We start from the raw sequence: 23,836 nt of genomic DNA on the forward strand, positions 1-23,836 counted from the left end.
GGGACAAACCGGCCGAGGCAGGCTGGCGGTGGCACTGGGGGGCCAAGGCTGAACTCTCGACCCCGCGCCGGCGGCTCCGGAGCAGATGCCAGGCGTGCGAGCACCCCGCTGCGCCCCGACGTGTGAGCCGCCCCCGGCCCTGCCGGACCCCCCCGCTCCCCTCACGGTTCATCGGCAGGCCACGGGTGACGGCCCTCGCCCGTCCCTCCCCCACGGGGCTGGCGTGGGAGGGGGAAGGAGCCGGCGGGGGCTGCAGCTCCCCGGCCCCGCCGCTGCTTGAGTCCGCGCAGCTCATGACACTGATGACCAGCTGCGGCCGCGGGGGGGGCGGGTGAAGCCCCTCTGTCCCACGCCTGGGGGTGGGGGGAGGCCCCCGGGGGGCCGCTCGGACCTCCCCAGGCGGGGGCCGCTGGCTGGGGCGGCTCGGGGCCGGGACCCGCCCGTGGCCGTGGGCGATGCCGTCCCATCCGCGGCCTCGCAGCTCCCTCTGCCGGCACCCGGCCGCCCAGGCCGGGGCCCCCCGGCGCACCGGCACCCCCAGAGGGGTCCAAGGGCATGAGCCCTCCCCGTGACGGGCTCTGCGGGACCCTCCGGGGCCAGCCCACAGCAGGGCGGCCACGCCAGGGGCCCCGGCAGCCCCCCATTGCGGTGCACCGCGCTCTGCAGCGCACGCCCCCCGCGATGCACCCCCACTGCAGTGCCCCCCCACTGCAATGCCCCCTATTGCAATGCACCCCAATGTAATGCCCCCCATTGCAGTGCACCCCAATGCAATGCCCCCCATTGCAATGCACCCCCACTGCTGTGCACCCCCATTGCAATGCCCCCCATTGCAGTGCTCCCCCTTGCAACGCCCCTCCATTGCAATGCACTCCCCAATACCAGTCACTCCCCACTGAAATTCTCCCCATTACAACATACGCCCATTGCAATGCACCCCAATGCAGTGCACCCCCATTGTAATATGCCCCCCCATTGCAATACACTCCCGTTGCAATGCACCCCCCCAATGCCATGCACCCCCCATTGCAATGCACCCCAATGCAATGCACCCCCAATGCAACGCACCCCCAATGCAACGCCCCACATTGCAATGCCCCCCCAATGCAATATGCCCCCATTGCAATGCCCCCCACTGCTGTGCACCCCCCATTGCAATGCACCCTCCCAGTGCTATGCACCCCCATTGCAATGCCCCCAATTGCAATGCACCCTCAATGCAATGCCCCCCAGTGCAACACAGCCCCGCTTGCAGTGCACCCCCACCCCGCTGCAATGCCCCCCTCCCATCTCACCGCCCCCCTTTGCAATGCCCCCCCGCAATCGCAGCGCCCCCCAGCCGCAGTGCCCCCGCCAGCCCCTGCTCCGGGGGTGCCAGCCCCTGCTCCGGGGGTGCCAGCCCATTGACGCAGCCGGGAATCCGCCGCCGCCCGGGTGCTCGGCGCTGCACGGCACGGCGCGGCGTCCCCCGCCCGCAGGCCCACCGAGGGGGACAGGGGCGGGCGGGCACTAGGGCCGCGCGGACACCAGCCGCCGGCCGGCAGCAGTGCGCAGGCGCGGCGATCGCCCCGCCCACCCTGAGGCTACTTCCGTCCTGCGGCGGAAGGGCGCCTGCCTGGCGGCGCGCGGCGGAAGTGAGGTCGCGTCATCGGCGGGCGCCGGGCGGGAGCGGGACGCGGAGCCGCCGCCATGGCCGGGATCCTCTTCGAGGACATCTTCGACGTGAAGGACATCGACCCCGAGGGAAAGAAGTTCGACCGCGGTGAGTGGGGCTCCGCGCCGCTTCCCCGCCTGCCCGGGCCTGCGGTGCCTCAGGCCGGGGCCCTGTGTCCTCCCTCAGCCCGGGCTGCAACACCCCCCACCCCACCCACCCCCGTCTGTCCCGGTCTCTGCCCCTCCCGCCGGCGGTGGCCCCTGTGCCCCGTCCCCTCGCCGTCGTCTGGCACCGACCCCGCCGTGTGTTGCCGTGCCCTGGTGCGCCCCGCTTCCCCAGCCCGGCCTGTGCGCCCACGGCCCCCCCACGCTGTTTCTCAGCCCACCGTGCCCCTCTCCCTGCCCGCGCAGGCCTCAGGCTGCTCCCAGGCTTTGGCAGCCATCCCCGAGCCCTGTGCACCCCTTCCCCCGAATAGGTCGGGTGCCAGTCCGGGGTGGGGACAGGAGTAGCCTGGCCCTGGGACCCTGCTCCCACCCAGCCCATGGGGGTCTTCTCTGTCCTTCGTCCTGACTCTGCCACTCTCCCCAGTGTCCCGCCTGCACTGTGAGAGCGAGTCCTTCAAGATGGACCTTATCCTGGATGTGAACATCCAGATCTATCCCGTGGACCTCGGTAAGCTATCGGGCTGTTAGTCCAGAGTGGGCTGGGGTGAGGTGAGGTTAGAGAGGCACATGCTGGTGGTCGGAGGAGGGAGGCTGAGTTTGCTATGAAAAAGGAAGGAGCTGTCTCAGACTTTCTTGGGCCCCTGTGCAGTCCCCAGGTGATAGGAGGTGCTGGGCGCTCTCACTGTGCTGGGGCTGAGCTGGATTCTGCCTCGTCTCACTGTGGGATTTGTTTGTGCTCATCTCTGGCCTGTTCCCAAGAGATGCTGTCTAGTGAAACTGCCTCAGCTGGTGGCAGCCCAGCTTTAAGGGAGACCCTTTGAAATGAGCTTCTGTGGCTAAATATACTAAACGGGTGAAAAAGAGAGTCTTGCCCTAAACGAAGCACAGAAGGGCTGGACCTGGTGCTGCAGGGTCTCACGTACCTGCCCAGGCCCAGCCAAGCCCTTGGGGACTCTCCCCACGAATCTCTTGCTGTGTCCCATAGAAACACCAGCAGCGGTGTCCTGGTGGGACTGGTCTCCTCCATGATGGTGACCAGTGTCCGTGAGGAGACGGAGGACCCAGCGTGATCTTTTCCTTTTTCCCTGCAATCCTGTTGGAGGACTGAATGCAGGGACGGGGCTTTGTGCTAAACCCACTAGGGCAGCTCCTTGCCACCACCCCCCGATCTGCGGTGGCCACTGCTGCTCTGGCTGCGCCCCTGGCCGTCTCACCTCTCCTCTGCCCTTTCCTCCCAGGGGACAAATTCCGCCTGGTCATCGCCAGCACCTTGTACGAAGATGGCACCCTGGATGATGGCGAGTATAATCCCACGGACGACAGGCCGTCCAGGTACGGGGGCCCAGCCAGGACCCACGCAGGGGTGGATGAGGGAAAAGGTGAAGTGCTGAGGGGCTGCGAGGTGCCTTCTCCCAAAGGACGCTCAGCTGGGGGAACACCCGGCTTTGACTCTTCTCTGAGCTCCCACTGTCCCGTCACAGGGCAGACCAGTTCGAGTACGTGATGTACGGCAAGGTGTACAGGATTGAAGGGGATGAGACCTCCACGGAGGCAGCCACGCGCCTGTGAGTGCCTGTCGGCAGGAGCGGGGGGATGCGGTGCCCCGGGGGGGTGGTGGGGAGGCACCGGGATCCCCGCCTGGGTCTCCCATGGGGTTCCCCGCTCTCACCGCTGTTCTACTCCCACCCCAGCTCTGCCTACGTGTCCTACGGGGGGCTGCTCATGCGGCTGCAGGGAGACGCAAACAACCTGCACGGGTTTGAAGTGGACTCTCGAGTTTACCTGCTGATGAAGAAGCTGGCCTTCTAGGAGACCCCCTGCCTCTGTGGGCTGCCCCAGAGACGTTCTGCTGGCGAGCAAACAGGAGCCCTGTGACCTGAAATCCTGCCCGAGCATCCATGCTGCCTGGCCCTGCCGGAGCTGGGGAGGAGGGAGCAGTCCCCCTCCTCATCCCGGCCTCTTCGGACTCCTGCTGGGATCTACAGCCCCCTCCTGCATGGAGAGAGGTGCCTGGTGGCCGAGTGGAGACTGTGCTGGGTGCTCCGCGGTCCTGCCTGCTGGGTGTCGCTTCCCACCTCTGCCTTCCTGCGCTTCAAAAGCAGGCATGGGCCTGGCTCTGGACTGGGACAGCCGCCTCTCTGCCTCGGGGCTGGGGACCACTTCTGAAGGAGCCACCCTGAGGCAGGCGGGGCTCGTTTTTGATTAAACTGAGATGTGTTTTCTAGATCTGGCTCTGCTGGCTGAGGGATGAGGCTGGCAGGGAGCGGGTACGCCTGCGCCGGGGCAGAGGGGGCCCGTACCGCTTTCCCAAAGGTCGGGCAGCCCAAACCTGCCCGGGGGTCTTCTCTGCCACCCCTCTGGGCACGGAGCTGGGGCTGGGGAGAGGCAGGCGGGTGCAGGGGGCGAGGAGCGGTAGCTCACGTCCCCGAGTGGGCTCTGGTGGGAGCCCTTCTGCCCTGCAGAGCTGGCGGCTGCCGCGGGAGGGAGCTGGGCACCGGGCAGAGACCCGGAGCACGTCCCCTGGGGGCGTGCGGTCCCCCTGCCGGGGCCACAGCGGCAAGGAAAGGAGGACGCAAGCAACCCTTTAGAAAAATAGCTCTTTAATTGTAAAGCATTCACAGTAGAGGGGCCTGCCTGGGCAGGAGCAGGGCCTGTGCCCGCTGGCGCGCGGGCATAGCTGCTGTCTGCGGTCGCCGAAGGCTTGAGGAGCGGGAGCCAACCCTTTCCCTGCGGGCACCTTCCTGGGCACCCAGAGCGCAGCTCGGCGTCCGGCAGGATTGCTCTGACGCGGGATGGGGGCTGAGCCCTGTGCGCAGCCTCACCGGGCCCCGCACTGAGGGTCTCTGCCACCCCCCTGGCCTTCCTTGCACAAGTCCTTGGCCAGGTCATGGAAGAAGAAGCGCAGCTTGCCCTGCACCAGCTGCCGGTAGGTGAGGAAGATGCCGGTGACCTGGGTCTGCTCCGTGGAGCGTGGGGAGCAGGCCGGCTCCCAGGGTCCTGCCTGAGGGACGAGAGTGGGACAGGGGGGTGACAAAGCCGCTGTACCCGGCCCAGCGTAGGCGGCAGCTGCGCCGGGGTGGCCTGGCTGGCGTGGGGGAGGTCTCACCTCCCAGCTGAAGGTCTGCAGGAGCAGGAGGAAGGAGTTGGCGTGTTGGTAAAGCTGGGTCAGCTGCCTGGCCCCGCACTCCTGGGTCACCTGGCCCTGGGCCCCTGCCACAGCACCCACCAGTAGCGCCAGGTCGCAGAGGATCTCCCGCCGCTTGGTCTCGTTCTGGGGGAGCAGGCAGTGAGCGGGCTGCCTCCCGGCCCCCATTTATTCCTCTGCCCACCCTAGGTCTGGATGGGGTCCTCCTCCACCCCCCTGTGCTGCCAGGTGTGCCCACAGGCATCGTTCAGCATTCCTGGTGCCTGTGCCAACCCGGGGGGCTCCTTCTCCAGCCCCGTGGGCGCCCCGGTGCCAGCACCATTCTCCCAGCCCCTCTCACCGATTTGGATTTCCACTGCTGGAGGTTGAAGTCCACCAAGGGCAGCACCGTGGGGCAGCTGAGCACGGGCAGCGCCTGGCACTGGCCCTAACGGGGAGAGGAGGTGCTGAGGTGAGACACCAGGAGCTGTCCCCATCCCTTGCTTTGGGTTTTGGGGGGGGACTGTATCCTCACCGCTCTCTTCTCCATGTCCTTGGCCTCCCCGATGTACTTCTGGATGAGTCTGCTGTCGCAGACCAGCCGCGCTGGGCTGGCACGGCCCTCTTCCACGTGCAGGAGGAAGGATGTGAGGAGGAGCAGTCCTGGGGGAGACAGGGTTACCTTGGCCACCCTGCCGCCCTCCCTGCGCGGCTCCAGCCCAGGGTCAGGCATGCAACAGCAAACCCTCGCCCCAGCCCGCTGGTGGCCTTGGTGGCCCCGTGGTGAGGGGTGCAGAGAGGGGTCTAGGGGGGCTGAGGAGGGCTGGGTGCTGGGGAGAGCCGGGGTTTCCGTGCTGCTGGTGTGTGCTGAGGGGCCGCTCTGCTCAGTTTTTTGGCTTGGCTGCAGGCGGGGAGCAGAGCTGTGCTCTCTGGGTGGACCAGGGCCGGCCCTCCAGATCTGTGCCAGGAGCAGCTCCGGGCGTGACGTGCGCTTCGGGGAATCCCTGCCTGCAGCATCCTGCAGCATACGTCTGCTCCTCGCCGCCGCTCTGGCCGAGGGCTGGCCTGCTGGCACTGCCTTCCCCAGCGCCGCCGGCACGCTGCTGCCCCAGACACCTCTTGGCTGGGCGGCTGCTGTCCCCAGTGACTGCCCATCCTGGCAACAGGCATCTCCTCTCCAAAGGCCCTCTGTGCATCCACCTGTCTCGCTGCCTGCCTTGGCACTACACCTGTTCCCAAAAGCCCTCGGCACAGCCTGCTTCTCTAGGACGGGCATGGAGAGATGCTCGGCTGCCCTCGCACGCTGGTAGTGGCCAGGTCCAACCAAACCAGAGCTGCCCTTGGGGTTTGCTGCCCACCTGTGGGGCTCATCTCTTGGGGTGCCCACGTGGGGGACGCTCCAGCTGTGTGGGCACGGTGCTTGCTGCCAATGCAATGCCCCTTCCTGCTCACTCCCGTCCCCCCTTTTAGCCACGCACTCACTGTTCAGCTCCATGCTCAGCTGGGGGCTTCGGCCCTGCATCTTCCACCCTGGGGCCAGCGGCTGCTCCCCGGCTCCCGTCCCCCTTCCATGGAGGACGGCGGTGGCGCGGGCTCCCCGCGAGCCGCCCAGCCGGGACGGAGGGCCGGGGGCTGGGAGCACCCCCGGGGCGGCACGAAGCGGTTCTCCGGCTCCTGCCCGGCCGCCCAGTGAGGCAGTGCGATTTCCTGTTGTGTCGCCGCTGACCTTCGAGCAAAATCGCAGCGGGGGCCCCGGGCCCGGGGGACGGCTTCCTGCCTCCGGCCGCTTCCTCCCTTGGCTCGGGGAGCGGGAAGGGCGTCCCCGGGCGCCCTCCGGGACTGCTCACCTGCCCCCTGGCCTGAGCGCTCGGCTACCGGGACCTCGGCGGTCAGCGCCTCGGCTGTGCCTGTCCAGGGGGTGAGAGTGGCACTGGTACCTGCAGAAGAGATGGCATTGGTGACCCTGCGCTGGGCAGTCCCGGGACCGTCAGCCCTGCTGGGGTCCTGCTCCCGCCTGTGGCAGCCAGGCACGAAGGCCACCAAAAACCCTCACCCAGAGGTGGGCTCCAACCCCGGTGACCCTCTCCCAGAGGTGGACCACAACCCTGGTGACCCTTGCCCAGAGCTGGACCCCGTCCTTGGTGATCCTCACCCGGAGGTGGATCTCAGCCCCGGTGACCCTCGCCCAGAGGTGGGCTCCGACCCCTGCACCCGTCACCCAGAGGTGACTCAGGGCGCGGGAGATCCCTGGCGGGGCTGCAGAGCACGGAGACCCCTCTGAGCTGGGGAGGGTGATGGAGCACGGGGGCCTGGCTGGCGTGCGGCCCCCGGGGCTGTTTCAGCAGGGTATTGGTTGGGTGGGCAGGTGAAGCACCCATGGACACCCTCTTCCTGGGTGGGAGAAGCGCCGGGGGTCTGCCCAGTGCCAGGCCCTGGCACAGCCATGACCCAGCCCCCCCAGGGCACTCTAGCCTGGGGGGGGCAGGTGTACACCCCCCCATACCCGTGTATACATGCATGTGTGCGTCCGTATGGCACACGTGTACACACCCCGCACCCTTAGACCTACGTGTGCACATGCGCAGTTCCCGTGGCGGGTGTCGGGGTGCACGCTCAGATAACCCCCAGGGCCAGGCAGCCCCCCAGTGCTTCCCTTTGGGAGGGACCCCCCCCCGACCACATCCTCTTGCCCCTGGTCTCCCCGCAGCCCGCGTGTTTCCTTCTCACACCCCTGCTCTCGCACGCTCCCACCCCTATCCCCGCGGCCGGCGATTCCCGGCAGCGCCTGGCCAGCTGACAACAGGCAGAGTAAACACCTCAGCCCTGCTCTGCCTACCCCGCGCCCCGCTTGGCTCCCAGCAACCCACCTTGCAGGTCGTGGGCTGCCCAGACAGGGGGTCCGGTGGGTGCTGCAGCTCCAGGGCAAGGCTGGCAGCCCAATTCGCCTGTGGCACGGCTGGTGGCGGCGGGAGACGCGAGCACCGGGGTCAAACACCGCCGGGTTTCCCCCGCGCAGCCTGCCCCGTCTCTGCGGACGTGACAAGTTGCAAATGTGCCCTGCCGGCACCCTCGGCCCTTCTGCCAGCGCTGGCCCCGATCCTGCCACCAGCCCCACGCCAGCCCCTTCTGTGCCTGGGTCCCTGTCCCTCCCTGGGTGCAAAACTCTTCACGATGCCAGGCTGGAGAACTGCGGTGCCTTGCGCTCTCTGCTTGCCCTCATAATTAGGCAAATGAACCAATCGGGGGAAACTTGAGGGTGGCTGGTACTTGGGAAGATGCCTGCTGGACCCCAATGGGCACCAGAGCACCCCAAGTTGCATAAAACCGTCCCTTCACTCCAAAATGCTCCTTTTCAGCCGTGCCAGAGGCTGGCGGGCAGTGGGAGCCGGTGCCCGTGGGCAGCCTGGTATTCTGCTGGAAAGGGCAATGCCAGCACTTGCTGCCCATGCCAAGGGGGCAGAAGGGGATGTGGCGGGGAGCCCCGGTGGCTAGCCCACCCCGTTCCCCCCAGCCTGAATCCAGGGATGCTGCGTGCCCTGGAAGGAGGGGGAGTGGGGCAGCGAGTGGGGCTCAGGGACCCCAGAGGAGCATGGGGGGCTGCAGCCAAGGCAGGCGGGGCTCTGGCAGGGGGCAGGGAGCAAGGCGGGGGCCGTGGGGCTGCGCAGCTGGCCAGATCCCAGTGCCAAGTTTCCCACCTCTCCTTACAGGGTGCAAAGTGTCGGGAATCCCGCTGCGGGGGGCAGCCGTTCGCACCCACTTCGCCAAGGTGCTGAGGGCAGCCGGACGTGCCAGGCGGCGGGGGGGCCGGGGGGGTGACCACAGGCGGGTGGCACAGCTGCTGTCCCCGCTGGCCACCCAGATGTGCCTGGTGGTCACCCCTGGGATGTTGGCACAAGGCGAGGGGGGCATGGGAAGCAAACCTGGGCTTTCAGGGAAGGGGGGGGGGGTCCCAGCCCCCTTTGAAGCCCCCATAAAAGGGTCCGGCATAAAGGGAAGAGAAAGTCAAAGGAACAAAGAGAGCGGCTAATCCCGGCGTGAGCAAACAGCCCCGTTTGCTCAGGGCCCAGCTGGCCCCAGGGCCAGGGAAAGGAGCACAGCAGGGCTCTGGGGGTGCCAGGGGGGACCCTTTACCCAGGCTGGACCCCTTCCCGAGCACGGGCAGCTCCCAGGAGCTGGGTGTCCTCTGCCCCCTCCGGGCCTTTTTTTACATTTGCAAATTGCCAATAAACATCCATGGGCAAATCCCGCTCCCCATGTCCTCCACACCCTGGATCACTCCCTGGCAGCCTGTCATGTCTAGGCACCATGGCACTGCTGGGCGAAAGGGCACCTTGGCTGGGGTGCCACATCTCAGGGGTGAAGGCTGGCAGGGTTCCCCCACCTTTCCCAATTCCCAGCAGGCCATACAGTGCCTGGCACCCTGGCACGAAGCCCCTGGTGCTGCCCAGAGGATGCCCCTGGGCAAACCCTCCAGCCACTGCCTTGTGCCAGGGCACCTCGTGCCGGTGGCCCTGCTGGCATCCAGGGAGATCCTGCTGTACCTTCTTCCCCCATCCTGCTCCTCGGCCAAGCTCCCCACCCTGATGGGGGGCACGGGGGGTGCTGGGAGGGCACCTCGCCCCTCTCCCTCCATCCCATGGGGTGGCGAAGGGGTTAATGCCAGGCAGCCGAGCCGCAGGTGGGCGCAAGAATGAAATTCCTTCTCGCCGTCCTGCGAAGTCTGGGCACAAATATTTGCCTGCATGTCCGGTGGGGAGGGGGGAGACCACCATCGCTCTGGGAGCTTGCTAATCCCCATGCCAAACACGCCCCCCCCCCCCCCCCCCCCCGTGCCCCACACGCCCCCCGCTTTCCTCCCACTGGGGTCGCCCTGCAAGGCCTTTGGGGAGAGGATGTTTGGGGCCAGGGGGACACCAGCACCTTTGGGTGTTCCTATAAGCAGGGAGCTCTATGGAGTTGATGGGGCACTGGGAGAGGGCACGGTGCCCCAGGGCACGGCTGGGATCTGCTTGGCCTCGCAGACGAAGCTGCTTTGGGATCTCCATCCCACTCCCCGAGCCGTGCCCACCGCAGAAGGATGAGATGAAGGTGAGAGTCCCAGCCATCCCCACCATGCCGGCATCGTGCCCTCTGTAATAAAATCCATGTGTTCACAGACAGAAAACAGCCACTTTCCCCCCGCTCCATCACCCCCCCAGGCTGCGTCCCCTTCCCCATACCTGCCACCCCCAAAAACCCCTCCATCCCCAGACCCCCCTGGCCTTCGTCTGGGGCGGCCCAGCCCTGCAAGCCGCCTACCAGTTGTGCAAATATTGCCGGAACGGCTGTAATCCCCGTGTCCAACGTGAATTATGAGATATTTCCACCCATTACGACAGCCCCCCCCCCGCCCCGCCGCGTGTGTGCAAGGCCGGGGGGGATTAGTCACGGGGCAAGCCACACTCGGCACAAAGCTTTGGGGAAGCCGATGGCTCTCCGTACCCCGTGCTGGAGTGGATCGGTCAAGGGGGGCTCTTTTTGAAGAGGGGGGTGCCTTCTCGGCTCCGGGCTCACGCCTGGCACGGGGGCGAGGAGGGGGTGTCGGGGTGCCCGGGAGGCGGTGGGAAGGCGGGGCTGGGGCATGCGGTTTTGCCTCGACCCCATCCCTGGGGAGCAGAGGCTCCTTCCTGCCGCCCCGAGCCCGGCTCATGTTCAAAGCCGCGAGCAGGCAGCGGCTAATGAGGCCAGACAATAGGGAGCTGCGTGGGGCAGGAGCGCTGGCGAGGGCCCACCGCCATGCCCCCATGCCAGGCACGGCCCGGCCCTGGCACCGCAGCCCACTGGGACACTCCGCGGGACCCTCGCCACTGGGCAGGGCACGTGCCCACGAAGCCACGGCGGTGCTGTGGGCCGTTTTGGAGGGCGCCATCGGGGCGTCCCGCCCACGCTGTGCCAGCATGGCACCCCACAGGGCCGCCACCTCCGGGTAGAGGTGCCGGAGGGGTGCGGGTGTCAGGCGGGCTGGCCAGGGCTGCCCGCAGCCGGCCGGCTCCATCCTCGTGCGGCTCCAGCTGCCCACAGCTGGCGGCCCCGTTGGGGCTGTGCCGGCACCAGGCCCGGCTCCGGAGCGCCTCAGAGCCGCCTTTGTGCAGGGCGCTGCCAGCACACATGTGCGGGCGCTGGGAAGCAGCTGGCAGGACTGGGACCCTTTCCCAGCACCACCCCCGGCCGGCGCCACCCCCTCCCCACCAGCACAGGGACCCCCGAGGCGCTGGCAAGCCGCCCTCTGCCCCTCACCTGGGGGCAGCCTTGGCATTTCCAGGGGCAGGCGGGGCTGTGGATGAGGGATGCCCGGGCACGGCTGGGGCATGGGGGCACGGCTGGGGCATTCGTTTCCTCCCTGCCCGTGTGCCCCACTGCAGTGGCGATGCCCCCTCCCCAGGCAGGGATGCCCAGCACTCTTCTGCCCTGCCAGGCCCCGTGCCAGCGTCCCACCCCGGTCCCAGCCTGGCAGTGCCAGAACACCCTTGCAGCCCCCCTCCCCCTCACACTGCCACCCTGTGCCTCAGTTTCCCCCATGCCGAGGGCCGTGGCGAGGCGGGTTCCCTGTCTCTCCTTCCTTTTCCCGGGAAAGGGGAGAGAGCTTCCCCTGCCGCTTCCCTGCGGCTGAGCCAGGAGACTGTGACGAGCTCTGGGTGCGCGGAGCCAGCATCGGATTCCTGGCACCGGCAGGGCGGCCGGGAGCCATCGCCCGCCTCCTCCCTGCTCGGCCCCACTCATGTCCCGCCGTCCCCCAGGGCCGCTGCCGCGCCGCAGCGGGCACCACACGGCAACGCTGGCACGGCCGCGCAGACCCCAGCCCTCCCCTGCCCACCGTGCTGCCGGATCCCGGGCCAACAGGGACGCCGGGAGAGAGGAGAGGGGACAGGTCAGTGGCACCGCCGGGGACAGCGGGGAGGGCATGGAGCCAGGGGGTCCATGCTGTTGGGCATGGTCCCTGCTTGCACAAAGTGCTTGCGAACAGCAGGGCATTGGGCACAGCCATGCCCAGGGGATGCCCGGGGCCCTGGCAGTGTCCCAGCCCTGGCGATGCCAGCGGGTTGTCCCGCCGGGGAAGCCCGGCTGCTCCTCATTGCCTCACACCAGTGCCAGCTCCTGCCACGGGGCAGGTCCCCGGCACGGCCAAGCCCCCATGCCCCACTGCCCTCCCCGGGAGGGGTGCCTGCTGCACGGGGACATGTGCCAAACTGGGGCAGGGAATGGGATGGGCAAGCCAGGGGTGGGCAACCCCATGAGAGCTGGCATTGGGGGCACGGGGCGGTAGGCTGCAGCCCCCCCAGCCGCTCGCCGGGCCGCGGGGAGGCCCAGGAGGAGCCTTCTGGGGAGGCAGGGGCCTGTTGTGCTCCAGCTGTGCCGTGTTTCCCTAGCTACACCGCGCAGCTGGCCGGGTGTTTGTACCGCCCGGAGTTGATTTTGGCAGCCCTGCGCTTCCCCCTCCTCCCCTCCCCACCCGCCTTCCCCTCCCCGGGCGCCCGCCCGCCACGCACCCGCCACCCGCCACCCCTCCCTGCCACCCTCGGTGGGGGTGGCAAGGCAGGGACACGGGGGGCACACGCTGGCCCCCCTCCCCACCGCCCCCCCCGCCGCAGTGCGTGCCTCAGTTTCCCCAGCTGGATGATGCTCTTCCCAGGCTTTTCCATGGTGTCTGCTCACTGCCCACCGCCACCGCCCTCGCCAGCCCGGGCACATGTGGGTGAAGAGTGGGACTGGTGCTGGGTGCTGCTCTCTCAACTTCCTCCACGGCTGCCTCCTCCCCTCCCTGGGCAAGGCAACCCAGGCATCTGGGCTCCTGTCCCCCTGCAGTCGCTGTCACTGGCAGGCAGGAGCCCGGGGTCCCACTCTGGAGGCTTCCTCTGCCCAGGGTGGGCAGCAGCCAGAGGCATTTGGCGATGTCGAGGGCACAAGTTGTGGGGTGTGTGCGACTTTTTGTAGAGCGCAGTGTGGATTTGGGGGGGGGGCATGCTTTGGGGGCCCATGCTCAGGGGTGCTGAGTGGATGGAGGATCTGTATGTCCTGGGGAGAGGCTGGCTGCGGGGGAGAGGTCTGCAGGAGGTCCATTTGCCACAGGGGACTGTGTGGATGGACGGTGCCCTGCAGTGCCCCGTGTCCTGGGGTGCCAAGCGGCCTGGGAGGGGGCTGAGTGGATGGAGGAGTCCCCAAGATGTCCTGTGCCTGGGTGGGCCCAAGGAGCCCTGGGAGGGCTCATGCTTGAAGGTGGGCTGTGTGGATGGAGAGTCCCCAAGATGCCCCATGCCAGGGGAGAGCATATGGATTGAGGAGGGGGGCATTTGAATGGGGGTGCCCTGCAAATGCCTTATTCCCAAGGGGGTTTATGTGGGGGGCTCATGTCCTGGGGGGGGAGGGGGGGGCATGTGGATGGGGATGTCCAGTGCCCAGGAGCACCCCAAGCTCTGTGGAAGGGGTGTGGATGGTGGTGGCAGTGTCTCCACAGTGCCCTATGTCCCGCTGGGTGTTGTGTGGATCGGAGGGGGGGTGTCCCCAGGATGCCCAGCCCCTGGGGGTGCCCCATGCCCTGGGGCTGCCATGTGAGTGGGGATGCTCTACCCCCAGGGGTACCCCATGCCGGGGGGGGGGGGGGGGGCAATGGATGGGGGGACACCCCGAGCCCGGGGGTACCCCGTGCCCGGCGGGGCAGCTGCGTGCCCCGGGGTGCCGCAGGACGCTCCGTGCCCGGCGGGGGCGGCAGGGCCGGGGCCCGGGGAGGGGGGGCTCGGTCGGGGCTCGGCGGGGGCGCGTCCCCCCCCCCCCCCCCCGGCCTGCCGCTGCCTGCGCCTCATTAGCGGGCCCTTTGTTTGCACAGGGCTCGCAGCTCCCGCTTGCCCATGCCGCCGCCTATAAAGCGGAGCCGGAGCCGGCGGTCGGGCAGAGGCGGCGGCAGCGACAGGCAGCGCCCGGCCCCCCCTCCCCGCCCCCGGCCGCCTGCCTGCCCCGGCCGGCCGGCACCATGCGCGCCGCCCTGCTGCTGCTCCTGCTGCTGCTGCTCGCCCTGCTCCTGCCCGGCCGCGCCGCCCGCCCCAAGCTCGCCCTGCCCATCCGGCCCGACACGGACCCGCTGCCCCCCGGGGGGGCGGCAGGTAGGAGCCCCCCCTTTCCTTCCCCCGTACCCCCCCGCTCCGGGCACCCCCTGTCCTATACAAGCCGCTGCCGCACCCCCGAGTCGTGCGCCCCCCTCCCTGCCACCCGCACCCCCGTCCGTGCACCGCATGCCTGCACGCACACACGCCCCCCCCCCCCCCCCGTCTTTTCTTGCACCCCCCGGCCGGCCGGGACCGGGACCAGCACCGGGACCGGGACCAGCACCGGGACCGGCCGCCGTGCCCAGCGGGCGACGGGGCGGTGGCGGCCGCTGTCCGGGGCTGCGGCAGGGGGGTGCCCGCGGCCCGGAGGTAACCGGGGGTGGCGGTGGTGGTGGGTGGGATGGGGGGGGTGTCTCCGCAGGCTGCGCTTTCGGGGGGCACTTCTATGCCCTGGAGGAGACATGGCACCCGGACCTGGGGGAGCCCTTTGGGGTCATGCGCTGCGTGATCTGCCACTGCGAACCGGTAAGTGCCCCCGCGCCCCCCCCCGGCCCCGGGACCCCCCCTTCCCCCGGGAGATCCCCCAGGATCCGGCCCTGCTGGGGAGGGGACTGGCGGGGGGGAGATCGATCCTTTCATTCAATACACACACCCCCATGGAAAAGGGGAGTGGGGGTCCCTCCAGCCATCCGGACACCTGGATGTCCCCCCCCCGCACCGCGGCAGTGGGGAGGAGAAGGGGGATTTAAAGGATCAGGCTTCATTCCTCCTCCTCCTCTTCCTCCTCGGGGATGGCCCCTGGCCCCCTCCCTCCCTCCGAGCAGCCCCCCGAGGCCGGGGCTGGCGGGGCCGCGCACAGCTGGGCAGGGGGCTGGGGGCCGTGGGGAGGGGGCCCGGGCTTGGCTGCCGTACAGGCAGCTGGGGGCTGCGAAAGGTGTCCGGGCTTTCCCCGGGGGCTCCAGATGGGCTGGGATGGGGGGAGCCAGGCTGTGCCGGGGGGCACACCTTGGCACGGCTTGCGCACCTTGACACGGCTCTCTCAGGCTTTTGCCCCTGCCACCCCGCAGCAGAGGAACCGCCGAGGGAAGCCAGCAGGGAAAGTGAACTGCAAGAACATGAAGCAGGACTGCCCCGTGCCCGCCTGCCCCCGGGCCACGCTGCTGCCGGGGCACTGCTGCCATACCTGCCCCAAAGGTGAGGCCAGCGGGTGCCTCCCTGCGGGGAGCCCCCCTGCACCCACAGGGTCCCCCGTGGGCATGGGAAAGGGGGCACTGCGCACACACCCCCAAAAAGGGCTGCTTGCTTTGTTATAGAGGTTCCCAGTGCCCTTGGGGTGCCCTGATGGGCACAGCGGTCCCCAGCCACCCTGGGAGGGGTGCAGAGAGGGTGCACAGGGCTAAATATCCTGCCTGTGCCCAGCATGCCCCCCGCACCCCAGCGCAGAGCCCCACAGTGATTCACAGGGCACATCTCGGTCTGCCTCGGGAGGGGGGATTTATTATTGCCCCCCACCCCAAGCTCTTTGGCACAAGCAGCCTGGTGCAATGGTCTCCCCCTGTGCCCACCCCATGCCAGCCTTGCCAGGCCCCCCGGAGAAGAGCCCTGCACCCCCCTTCGACACCTTTGAGTACTTCCAGGACAAGGAGGATGACCTGGACAAGCCCTACAACGACCGCTCGTACCTCAGCTCCGAGGGGCTGGTCCGTGACGATGCCCGCACAGGTGAGCCGCCCGCCCAGGTGGGCAGCAGCACTGCGGGGCAACCCCTGTGCTCCCCACCATCCTCGGCATCCCCTCCCCAGAGTTCGTGGCCTTGCTGACAAGTGGCCCGGAGCCGTGGCACCCCACATCCAGCGCGGTGGCCAAGGCTCGCTTCACCCTGCTGCGCTCCTACCTGCTCTTCTCCATCAGCTATGAGCGGTGAGTCCTGCCCCCTGCCCAGGCTGGCACAGCGGGCATCCCCCTGGAAAAGGGGGGGATGCAACAGTGCTTGTGCCTCAGTTTCCCTTTCAACATCCCCCTGCGGTGCCACAGCCTTGCATTAGCAGGGCAAGAGCTTTGGGGGGGTGATGTGCTGGGGGTCCAGCCCGGGCGAGCAGCCAGGATTTTGGCACACCCGCAGCACCGGCCCGGCCTCCGGGTTTGGAGCGGGAACAAACGGGAATGGCTCCAGGGCTCTGCCGAGGACACGGGTGCAGCGGGGCAGAGGCGCCGTGCCACCCCGCCGGCTCTGCAGGCAGGCACCGCCGGGGCGCTGCTGCCAGGGTCCCCCATCCTCGCCGTGCCCTCCCCGGATGCCCTCCGGCAGCAGAGCCTCTCCTCTCCCTCCCTCCTTCCCGCTCCGGTTTCTTCTGCTCTTCCTTGCTTCCAGGCCCCTTTGCATAGTAAAGTGGTGACTAATTTCCAGCTCCGACCGGGGGAGCCAAACGGAGCCGAAAATGCTCCTAATTTACAGCCGGGCCCGAGCGCTCGGCTCCCGGCGGGTCCTGCCCTGCCTCCTTTCCCAGCGGGGACCCCCCTCCTGCTCGGTGCCGGTTTGGCACGGTGCTGGGGCAGGGGAGCCCAGGGGACCCATGCCGAGCTGGCACCCAGCGGGACGGCAGCGTTGGGCCAGCCCAGGCATGGGCGGGCAGACCATGGCGCTTGGCACCCCAGGGGGATGTCATCCTTCTCTCATCCACCCCAAATCGCTGGGCGACCCCCATGTGCCCTCCCTGACGCACCCCTGTGCCCAGTGCTGAGCGAGGGTGGTGCCAGGGGAGGGGGGGCCGGGCGGGGGGTCCTTGCTCATCCCCTGGGTGCCCGCAGGCTGGGTCGGCCGAGCCGGGTGCGTTTCAGCGACCCCGAGGGCAACGTGCTGTTTGAACACCCTGTGCAGAAGAGCGCTGCCCCTGAGGATGGCATGGTGAGAGGGGGCGGGAGGGCAGGGGGGCACGGTGCCCCTTCCTCTCCCTGCCCGGGCATGCGGTGCCCCCCAGCCCCTGCCCAGCCCTGCCCTCACCCACAGCTCTGCGGGATGTGGAGGACGGTGTCCAAGGCCAACATCCAGCTGCTGCGGGGGGAGCAGCTCCGCGTGTCCCTCGTCACCCGGGCACAGCCCTCCGGAGAGGTCCACGGGCACATCCTCAAGCACCGGGCGCTCTTCGCAGGTAAGTCCGTCTCCCACGTGCCCACCCCGTGGGTGCGCACCGGGATGCCCCGCACACCCCCTCTCCCCGCACAGAAACGTTCGGTGCCATCCTGACCTCATCGGACCCCACGCACCTGGGCGCTGGGGGCATGGCCATGCTGACACTGAGCGACACCGAGAACAACCTGCACTTCATCCTCATGGCCCGGGGGCTGCTGGAGCCTGGCGCTGGGGGTGAGGGTGGGCACGGGCACCCCATGGGGCCTGGCCCTGCCTGGGGGCGCTGCGTGGGGCTGAGGGAGGTGCATGGCTTGGGTTGGCATCTGTGGGGTCAGGGTGGATACAGGGGCTGTGCATGGGGGGGGGGGGGTGTTGAGGTGCGCATAAGGGTTGGTGCATGAGTTGGGGTGTGCATGGGGGGGGGAGGGTGGGGCCAGGGGGTGCTGGACTGCGTATGGGGTGTGGGGGTCGGTGTGCTGAAGGATGGGTTTGGGATGTGGGTTTTGCAAGGATTTGGGGATGCAGGGGGGAACAGTGGGGGTCATGGTGTGTGCAGGAGTCCAGGCATGCAGAACAGGACAGGCAGCTGGCAAGAAAGTGGGGGATCGGGTGGAGGAGTTTGGGGGTGGTGGGCACAGAGGGGTGGGTTTGGGGGGCAGAGGGACAGTGGCCGCAGGCCCCTGGTCCAGCGGGTCCAACCCCCTCTGCCATGGCCAGAATCCCCCTGGGTCCCACTGCGGGTCCGCATCCTGCACCAGGGCCAGACGCTGCGGGAGGTCCATGCCAACATCACCGTGGAGGTAAAGCCGTCTGTTCCCCCACGTGCCCCAGCAGCCGCAGTGCCCGCCATGCCAGGGCTGAGCCGTGGCACCGTGCCCCCCCCGGCAGGACCCTGACTTCGCGGAGGTGCTGAGCGACCTGTCTGCCCGCGAGCTGCAGTGGCTGGTGCAGGGGCAGCTCCGCATCATGGCCGAAACGGAGGGCCGGCACGCACGCCAGCTGGCGGGCACCATCACCACCCGCCGCAGCTGTGACAGTGAGCACGGGGCGGGCACCCTGGGGTGCAGAGGGGGTGGCTGTGCCCCCCCATGCCAACCTCACACCCCACCTCTCTCACCGGGCTGAAGCCATCCAAAGCGTGCTGTGCGGAGCAGATGCCTTGCTGCCAACCAAGACGGGGGCTGTGGGCTCGGCCAAGCTGGCACTTCACGAGAATGGCACCCTGGAGTACCAGGTAAGCGGGGGACACCCGTCTCCCTCCTGGGGGTCCCAAGGGTGTCTCTCCCTCCAGCGCTGCCCCTCGGCACCCTTCCCACAGGTGCAGGTGGTGGGCACTGCCAGCGAGGTGGTGGGCGTCACGCTGGAGACCAAACCCCGGCGGAAGAGCAAGAGGAACATCTTGTTCGACATGACACCCAGCTACAAGGACGGGCTGGTGAGTGCTGGGTGGCACTAGGGGGGATGGCACGGGGACCTTCAGCAAGTCCCCATCCCAACCCACATAGTCTCCCGCTGGCGACAGGCCCAGGGCATCTGGCAGAGCCCCAGCGCCCGTGATGCCCACATGCTGCTGCAGAACGAGCTCTTCCTCAATGTGGCCACCAAGGACTGGGTGGAGGGCGAGCTGCGGGGCCAGGTCATCTCCCTGCCCTACAGCGGGCTGCTTGCCCGCTACACAGGTACCTGGGGGGCACCAGGGGTGGTGGCGGGGGCGGTGGGGCAGCCCCCTCACCTGCCACCTCCCATGGCCCCTGTCTGTGCGCAGAGATGCCCGTGGCGCTGGCGGGGCAGCTGGTGTCCCCCCCGGTGGGCAGCGGTGCCGGGGGGCACGCCTGGCTCTCGCTGGACGAGCACTGCCACCTGCACTACGAGATCTCGGTGGCGGGGCTAGGCCGCCCGGCCGACGGCACCGTCAGCGCCCACCTCCATGGGGTGGCTGAGCTGGGCGAGATGGGCGCCCGTCCTCACCAGCACAAGCGCCTGCTCAAGGGTTTCTACAGCACCGAGGTGAGGCGGGCACCCCGTCGGGGCACCCCACAGCGGGATGGGGCCATTCCTCATGCCCCCACCGGTGCTCCTCGTGCCCCGACAGGCTCAGGGGGTGGTGAAGGACCTAGACGCCGACCTGCTGCAGCACCTGGCCCAGGGCACTGCTTTCCTGCAAGTCAGCACCAAAGCCCACCCCCATGGGGAGATGCGCGGACGGGTAGGTCCCCACCACTGCCCAGGGTCTCCAGCCAGGTGACACTGCCCAGAGCGGGGTGGGAAGGGGACAGTGGCACGGTCCTGGCAGCCCGGCGTGGTGTGTACTGTGGTTGTGGGTGCTTCCTCCACCAGCCCTGACCATGGAGGGCAGCCGGGTATCGGCATGGGAAGCAGGGTCCGTCGGCGGTGCCAACCCTCCTGCTCCATGCCCCCATCCAGGTGCACATCCCCAACCGGTGCCATGCAGGAGGGACCCGCCTGGCCCCGGGGGAGTCCGAGCTCTCAGAGGGTGCCAAGACCAGGGACCTGGAGCAGCTGAAGAAGGACCCCAACTCCTGCTTCTTTGAGGGGCAGCACCGGGAGCATGGCACCCGCTGGGCACCCGACTATGACAAGAAGTGCTCCATCTGCAGCTGCCAGGTACATGCCAAGGGGTACAAACTGGGGGGCAGCACCCATCAGCCATGCCCTCTGTAATGAACCCCATACCTGCTGCCCCCAGAAGCGCACGGTGATCTGTGACCCCATCCTGTGCCAGCCCCTCAACTGTACCCGCCAGGTGCACCCCGAGGAGCTGTGCTGCCCCATCTGCGAAGGTACCTGGGGGCGGTCCCAGGCAGGGGGCTGGGGGAGCAGGGTGTTCCCTATGGGTACAAGGTGTGGGGGGAGTCCCTCTCTGAGCCTCTGCACCCACTCATGGCTTCCTCTTCCTTGCAGAAAAGAAGATGGGGCAGGAGGAGCTGAAGCTGGAGCGGGCACGGGACAGTAGCGAGGGTGAGTCCCAGCGGGCACAGGCGGAGTGGGCAGCTCTGCCCCCCGGCCTCCCCGGCACCCCCACTGTGCCCACCTCCTCTTCCTCTCCCAGGCTGCTACTTCGATGGGGACAAGACATGGCGAGGCTCTGGCACCCGCTGGCACCCTGTCGTGCCCCCATTTGGCCTCATCAAATGTGCCATTTGCACCTGCAAGGTGAGTGTGGGTCCTACTCCCCACCCAGACCCCCATCCTGGTTCGGCAGCAGAGCTGCCCTGGCACCCACGGTGAGCTGCCAGGCACTGCTGCAGGGGCTCAAACCAGGGAGGGGGGTGCGTGCCTTGTACCGAGTGCCCCGTGCCCTCCGTGAGCCCCCCGCTCTCCCCGCAGGGCACCACGGGCGAAGTGCACTGTGAGAAGGTGCAGTGCCCGCGGCTCACCTGTGCCAACCCTGTGCGCGCCAGCCCCTCCGACTGCTGCAAGCAATGCCCAGGTACCTACACCCCCTCCTGCCCTCGGCTCTCCCCACACGCCCAGCACAGCCCCTGCACCTCCCCATGCCACTGCTGGCGATGCCACGGTGTGCCCCTGCTATGTGCATGCCCCCGCCGTGTGTGTGCCCACTCCCAGTGCCCTTTCCTGCAGCCCCAGAGAAGAGCATCCCCGAGCTGGCTGACACCATGCAGGCAGACGGGCCGCGGGCATGCCGCTTCGGGCGCCGCTGGTACCTCAACAATGAGAGCTGGCATCCCTCTGTGCCCCCCTTTGGAGAAATGAAGTGTATCCTGTGCTGGTGTGTGGTGAGTGTGCCAGGCCTCAGACCGCACCAGGGGAAGGAGAGGTGCCCCTCTGCCAGTCCCCAGTGCTTCGGGGACAGGTGGGAGAGCAGCCTGGGGTGTCACCCCAGGGACCCGTCATGCCCTGAGAAGCCACCAGCCCCTGCGCTCAGCCCCTCTTTCTGCCCCGCAGTCAGGGGAGACGCACTGCCAGCGCCAGGAGTGCCCGCCGGCCGCTTGCGCCAGCCCTGCCAGGAGGGACAACCCCTGCTGCGCCAAGTGCCGCGGTGAGTGCGAGTGCTCACACGTAGGCACTGCTCCCCCAAACACCCTGCGGTGGCCCGTGCACCTCCCCGGCCCCCCTGGGTGCTGAGCCAGGGCTGGGACCAACCCAAGTGCCCTCCTGGCAACCGCCATGCCCATCTCTCAGCCCCGCTTTCCCCCCTCCGCAGCCCCGGATGCCCCCCCAGATGCGCGGGAGAAGGTCCACGATGCCAGGGCGGAGGCATGGAGCCGCTGAGCAGTGACTGCTGCCTGGAGCGGGACGAGTGCGCAGCGAGGCTGGGTGGCTGTGGGGGGTCCCTGCCGCCCATCGCCCCCGTGCAGGGCGGGGGGCACAGAGGAGCACGGCGGGGTGAACGCGGCCAGGCGCCCAGCCTGGGCACCCCGTCCCAGCACAGCCGCAATGCCGGGGCTGCCCTGCCCGCTCCTGCCAGCGGGCAGCGGCTGGGCTGGCGGAGGCTGGGGCACCTGCTGCCCTCCCCCTCCGAGCCCCCCTGGCCAGCGGGCGCAGCAGGCATCGTGCCCACCTTGTACATAGTGTAAAATCCCTCCGGCCCCCGTCTCGCTGTGCCTGCCCTGGCTCAGCCGGGCTCATCACATAATTTATGGTGCCTGTGGACGGGGGTCCAGCTGTATTTATTAAAACCAGAGATATTGCCCACCCGGCTCCCTGCCTCTTCCTAGCAGCAGCAGGTGCAGGGCTGTGCCCCTGCATCTCACACTGGGCTCCGGTGGGATTTGCAAGCCCTGGCCTTGCTGGGTTTGGGGTTGCATATGCTGGGGGGGAGTGTCTGGGGGGCAGGAGCCCTGGGAGCCAGTGCCAGGCTGTGGGGTGGTGCTTGTAGGGTGGCACTGGGCAGGACCAGAGCAGGGTCCAGCACCCATGGCCAAGGCCGCGATGCCAGCCCTGCCTGTGCCCACGGCGGGGGCTGCAGATGCAGCGCCTGGCGACGGTGCCTGCTGGCACAGGGACAGCAGGGCTCTGTCCCCTGCACCTCTGCAGTGGCACAAAGAGCCCAGCCCGGGGCCCCAAGCCAGCTGCCGCCCACGGAGGCGCCTGCCCGCAGCGCCCACAGCAAGCCGAGTGCCCGGGGTTGGGTGTGCCACACAGCCACCCATACTGGTGCCAGGGCAGACCGCGGCACATGCTCTGGGGCAGTGCTCGCCCACTCACCCCAGTACAGCTGTACTGGAATAAGGCCCCACAGGGCCCATGGGAGCCCTCTCCACTTTGGTGGGGGCAATGTCCCCCCAGTGTGGGGGACTGGGGCACCTCTGGGGATATGACTGTGCTGTGCTGGGATACACTGGGACGGTACCAGAGCTATACTGGAACAGTGCCAGAGCTGTAGGGAAAGTAACGCTGGGCTCTACTGGGACAGCACTGAGGCATGCTGGCACAGCAACGCCGCCATAGAGGGACAGTGTTAGCCTATACTGGGACTGCACCAGAGGTGACACTGGGGTAGTGGTAGGGCAATAGGAGGATGGCACTGGGGCATACCGGACTGGCACAGAGCCCTGGGTGCTGAACCGGGTGTCCTGCCCCGTGCATGCCCATGGCCACACGGGTGCCTGTGCCAGCAGGGTGGCAGCACCCGTGGTGGCCTTGCAGTGTGCTGGTGGCCCACAGCCGGGCACACTGGTGGCAGCAGGCAGAGGTTGCGTCCTGGCATGGGGCTGTCCCTCCGGATGAGTGTCCCGGCTACCGCGGGGCAGTGCCAGGAGCTGACGAGCGAGGAGGGAGCTCCGTGCCTGGGGACACAATGAGCGGGCAGCCCATTTTATCACCTTTCTGCCGCAAACCGGTTCGTGTCCGGCAATGAACCCTCCCGGGCTGGCGCAGGGCATATCCCAGCCCCCAGCCCAGCCGTCATCACCCACCCTTGAGGGTGCCAACGTCAAACTGGAGGGTGGCACCCAGGCGGCAAGAACTAGCCCAGTCCCACAGCACCAGCCCGGCAGTGCCACGGCTCCGTCTTTCCCTGCACCCAGTTCTTGCCGCAAAGGTGCCCTGCGGTGCCCCGGGGAGGAGGGCAAGCTCGGCCCTGCCAACTGCCCCAGCTGCCCCTGAGCCTGTGGCAGTGGTGAGACGGAGGTCCCGGCAGCCAGCCTGCCATGCCGGAGCGCCTTGCCCGAGGATTGCCGGTGCCAAGCTTTGCCCGTGTGCCCCTCTGGAGAGGGCTGAGCCGCTGCTGCCCAGCGGGTTCGGCAGCGAAGAGCGGAGCCCACCTTCCTTCCCTGGGGCTGGCAGTCCTGGGACGCTGAGCAGCACCACGGTAAGGACGAGCTCCCTGCCAGCTTTGGGGTACCTCTGGTGAGCCCCCACAGTGCCGAGGTGCCCTGCCACCCGGGGGCATCCACGGATCCCCCTGTGCCTCTCAACGCCAAGACCTCAGGCGCTCTGCCCCCCAAATCTGACCCCCAGCCAGGCATGGCCATGAGCCTGCGGGCTGGCCGCCCGTGCTGCCCCCAGCACGGTCCTCCCTGCCCACGTCCCACGGGGGAGAAACCACGGGGAAGCAGGGACAGTGGCAGTGCCAGCCCCACGCCAGCCCGTGGGAAGAGGGAGCGATGCGTCCCACAGGGAGCTGTACCCGCCGTCGCCCCACGCCAGCACCCACCGGCTGCCCACGGGTGCCACCCTCAGCTGGGAAACCGGCGGGCAAAG

The 23,836-nt window shown here is 68.4% G+C and overlaps 3 protein-coding genes across 5 annotated transcripts; 2 read left to right on the forward strand and 1 right to left on the reverse strand.

The window, feature by feature from the left end:
* Positions 1-1,630: 1,630 nt before the first annotated feature.
* Positions 1,631-4,024, forward strand: POLR2H (RNA polymerase II, I and III subunit H). 3 transcript variants are annotated; one of them, XM_082319372.1, is made up of 5 exons: positions 1,631-1,762; positions 2,243-2,326; positions 3,057-3,150; positions 3,300-3,383; positions 3,510-4,024. In XM_082319372.1, the coding sequence occupies exons 1-5, from the start codon at positions 1,690-1,692 to the stop codon at positions 3,625-3,627; spliced, it is 453 nt and encodes a 150-aa protein (XP_082175498.1). In that variant the 5' UTR covers positions 1,631-1,689; the 3' UTR covers positions 3,628-4,024. The 3 variants fall into 3 exon arrangements, with proteins under 3 accessions (XP_082175498.1, XP_082175499.1, XP_082175500.1); XM_082319373.1 differs by lacking the exon at positions 3,300-3,383; XM_082319374.1 differs by lacking the exons at positions 3,057-3,150; positions 3,300-3,383.
* A 612-nt stretch (positions 4,025-4,636) lies between these two features.
* THPO (thrombopoietin) lies at positions 4,637-6,551 on the reverse strand (the record flags this gene model as incomplete). Its single annotated transcript, XM_082319037.1, has 5 exons — positions 6,425-6,551; positions 5,478-5,605; positions 5,304-5,390; positions 4,925-5,089; positions 4,637-4,819 (listed from the first exon to the last, which is right to left on the reverse strand). Exons 1-5 carry the CDS (start codon positions 6,462-6,464, stop codon positions 4,637-4,639), a joined length of 603 nt encoding a protein of 200 aa, XP_082175163.1. The 5' UTR covers positions 6,465-6,551.
* A 7,395-nt stretch (positions 6,552-13,946) lies between these two features.
* CHRD (chordin) lies at positions 13,947-21,557 on the forward strand (the record flags this gene model as incomplete). The annotated part of the gene is made up of 23 exons (XM_082319221.1): positions 13,947-14,076; positions 14,441-14,544; positions 15,087-15,213; positions 15,595-15,741; positions 15,822-15,939; positions 16,828-16,924; positions 17,027-17,168; positions 17,243-17,383; positions 17,867-17,949; positions 18,038-18,185; positions 18,277-18,383; positions 18,468-18,584; positions 18,672-18,828; positions 18,915-19,156; positions 19,242-19,355; positions 19,574-19,774; positions 19,857-19,950; positions 20,072-20,128; positions 20,220-20,323; positions 20,498-20,600; positions 20,753-20,907; positions 21,077-21,170; positions 21,336-21,557. 23 exons carry the CDS (start codon positions 13,947-13,949, stop codon positions 21,401-21,403), a joined length of 2,850 nt encoding a protein of 949 aa, XP_082175347.1. The 3' UTR covers positions 21,404-21,557.
* Between the last annotated feature and the right edge of the window lie 2,279 nt (positions 21,558-23,836).

The sequence above is a fragment of the Platalea leucorodia genome (assembly GCF_965183815.1).
Source record: "Platalea leucorodia genome assembly, chromosome: 8".
Classification (NCBI taxonomy): Eukaryota; Metazoa; Chordata; class Aves; order Pelecaniformes; family Threskiornithidae; genus Platalea; species Platalea leucorodia.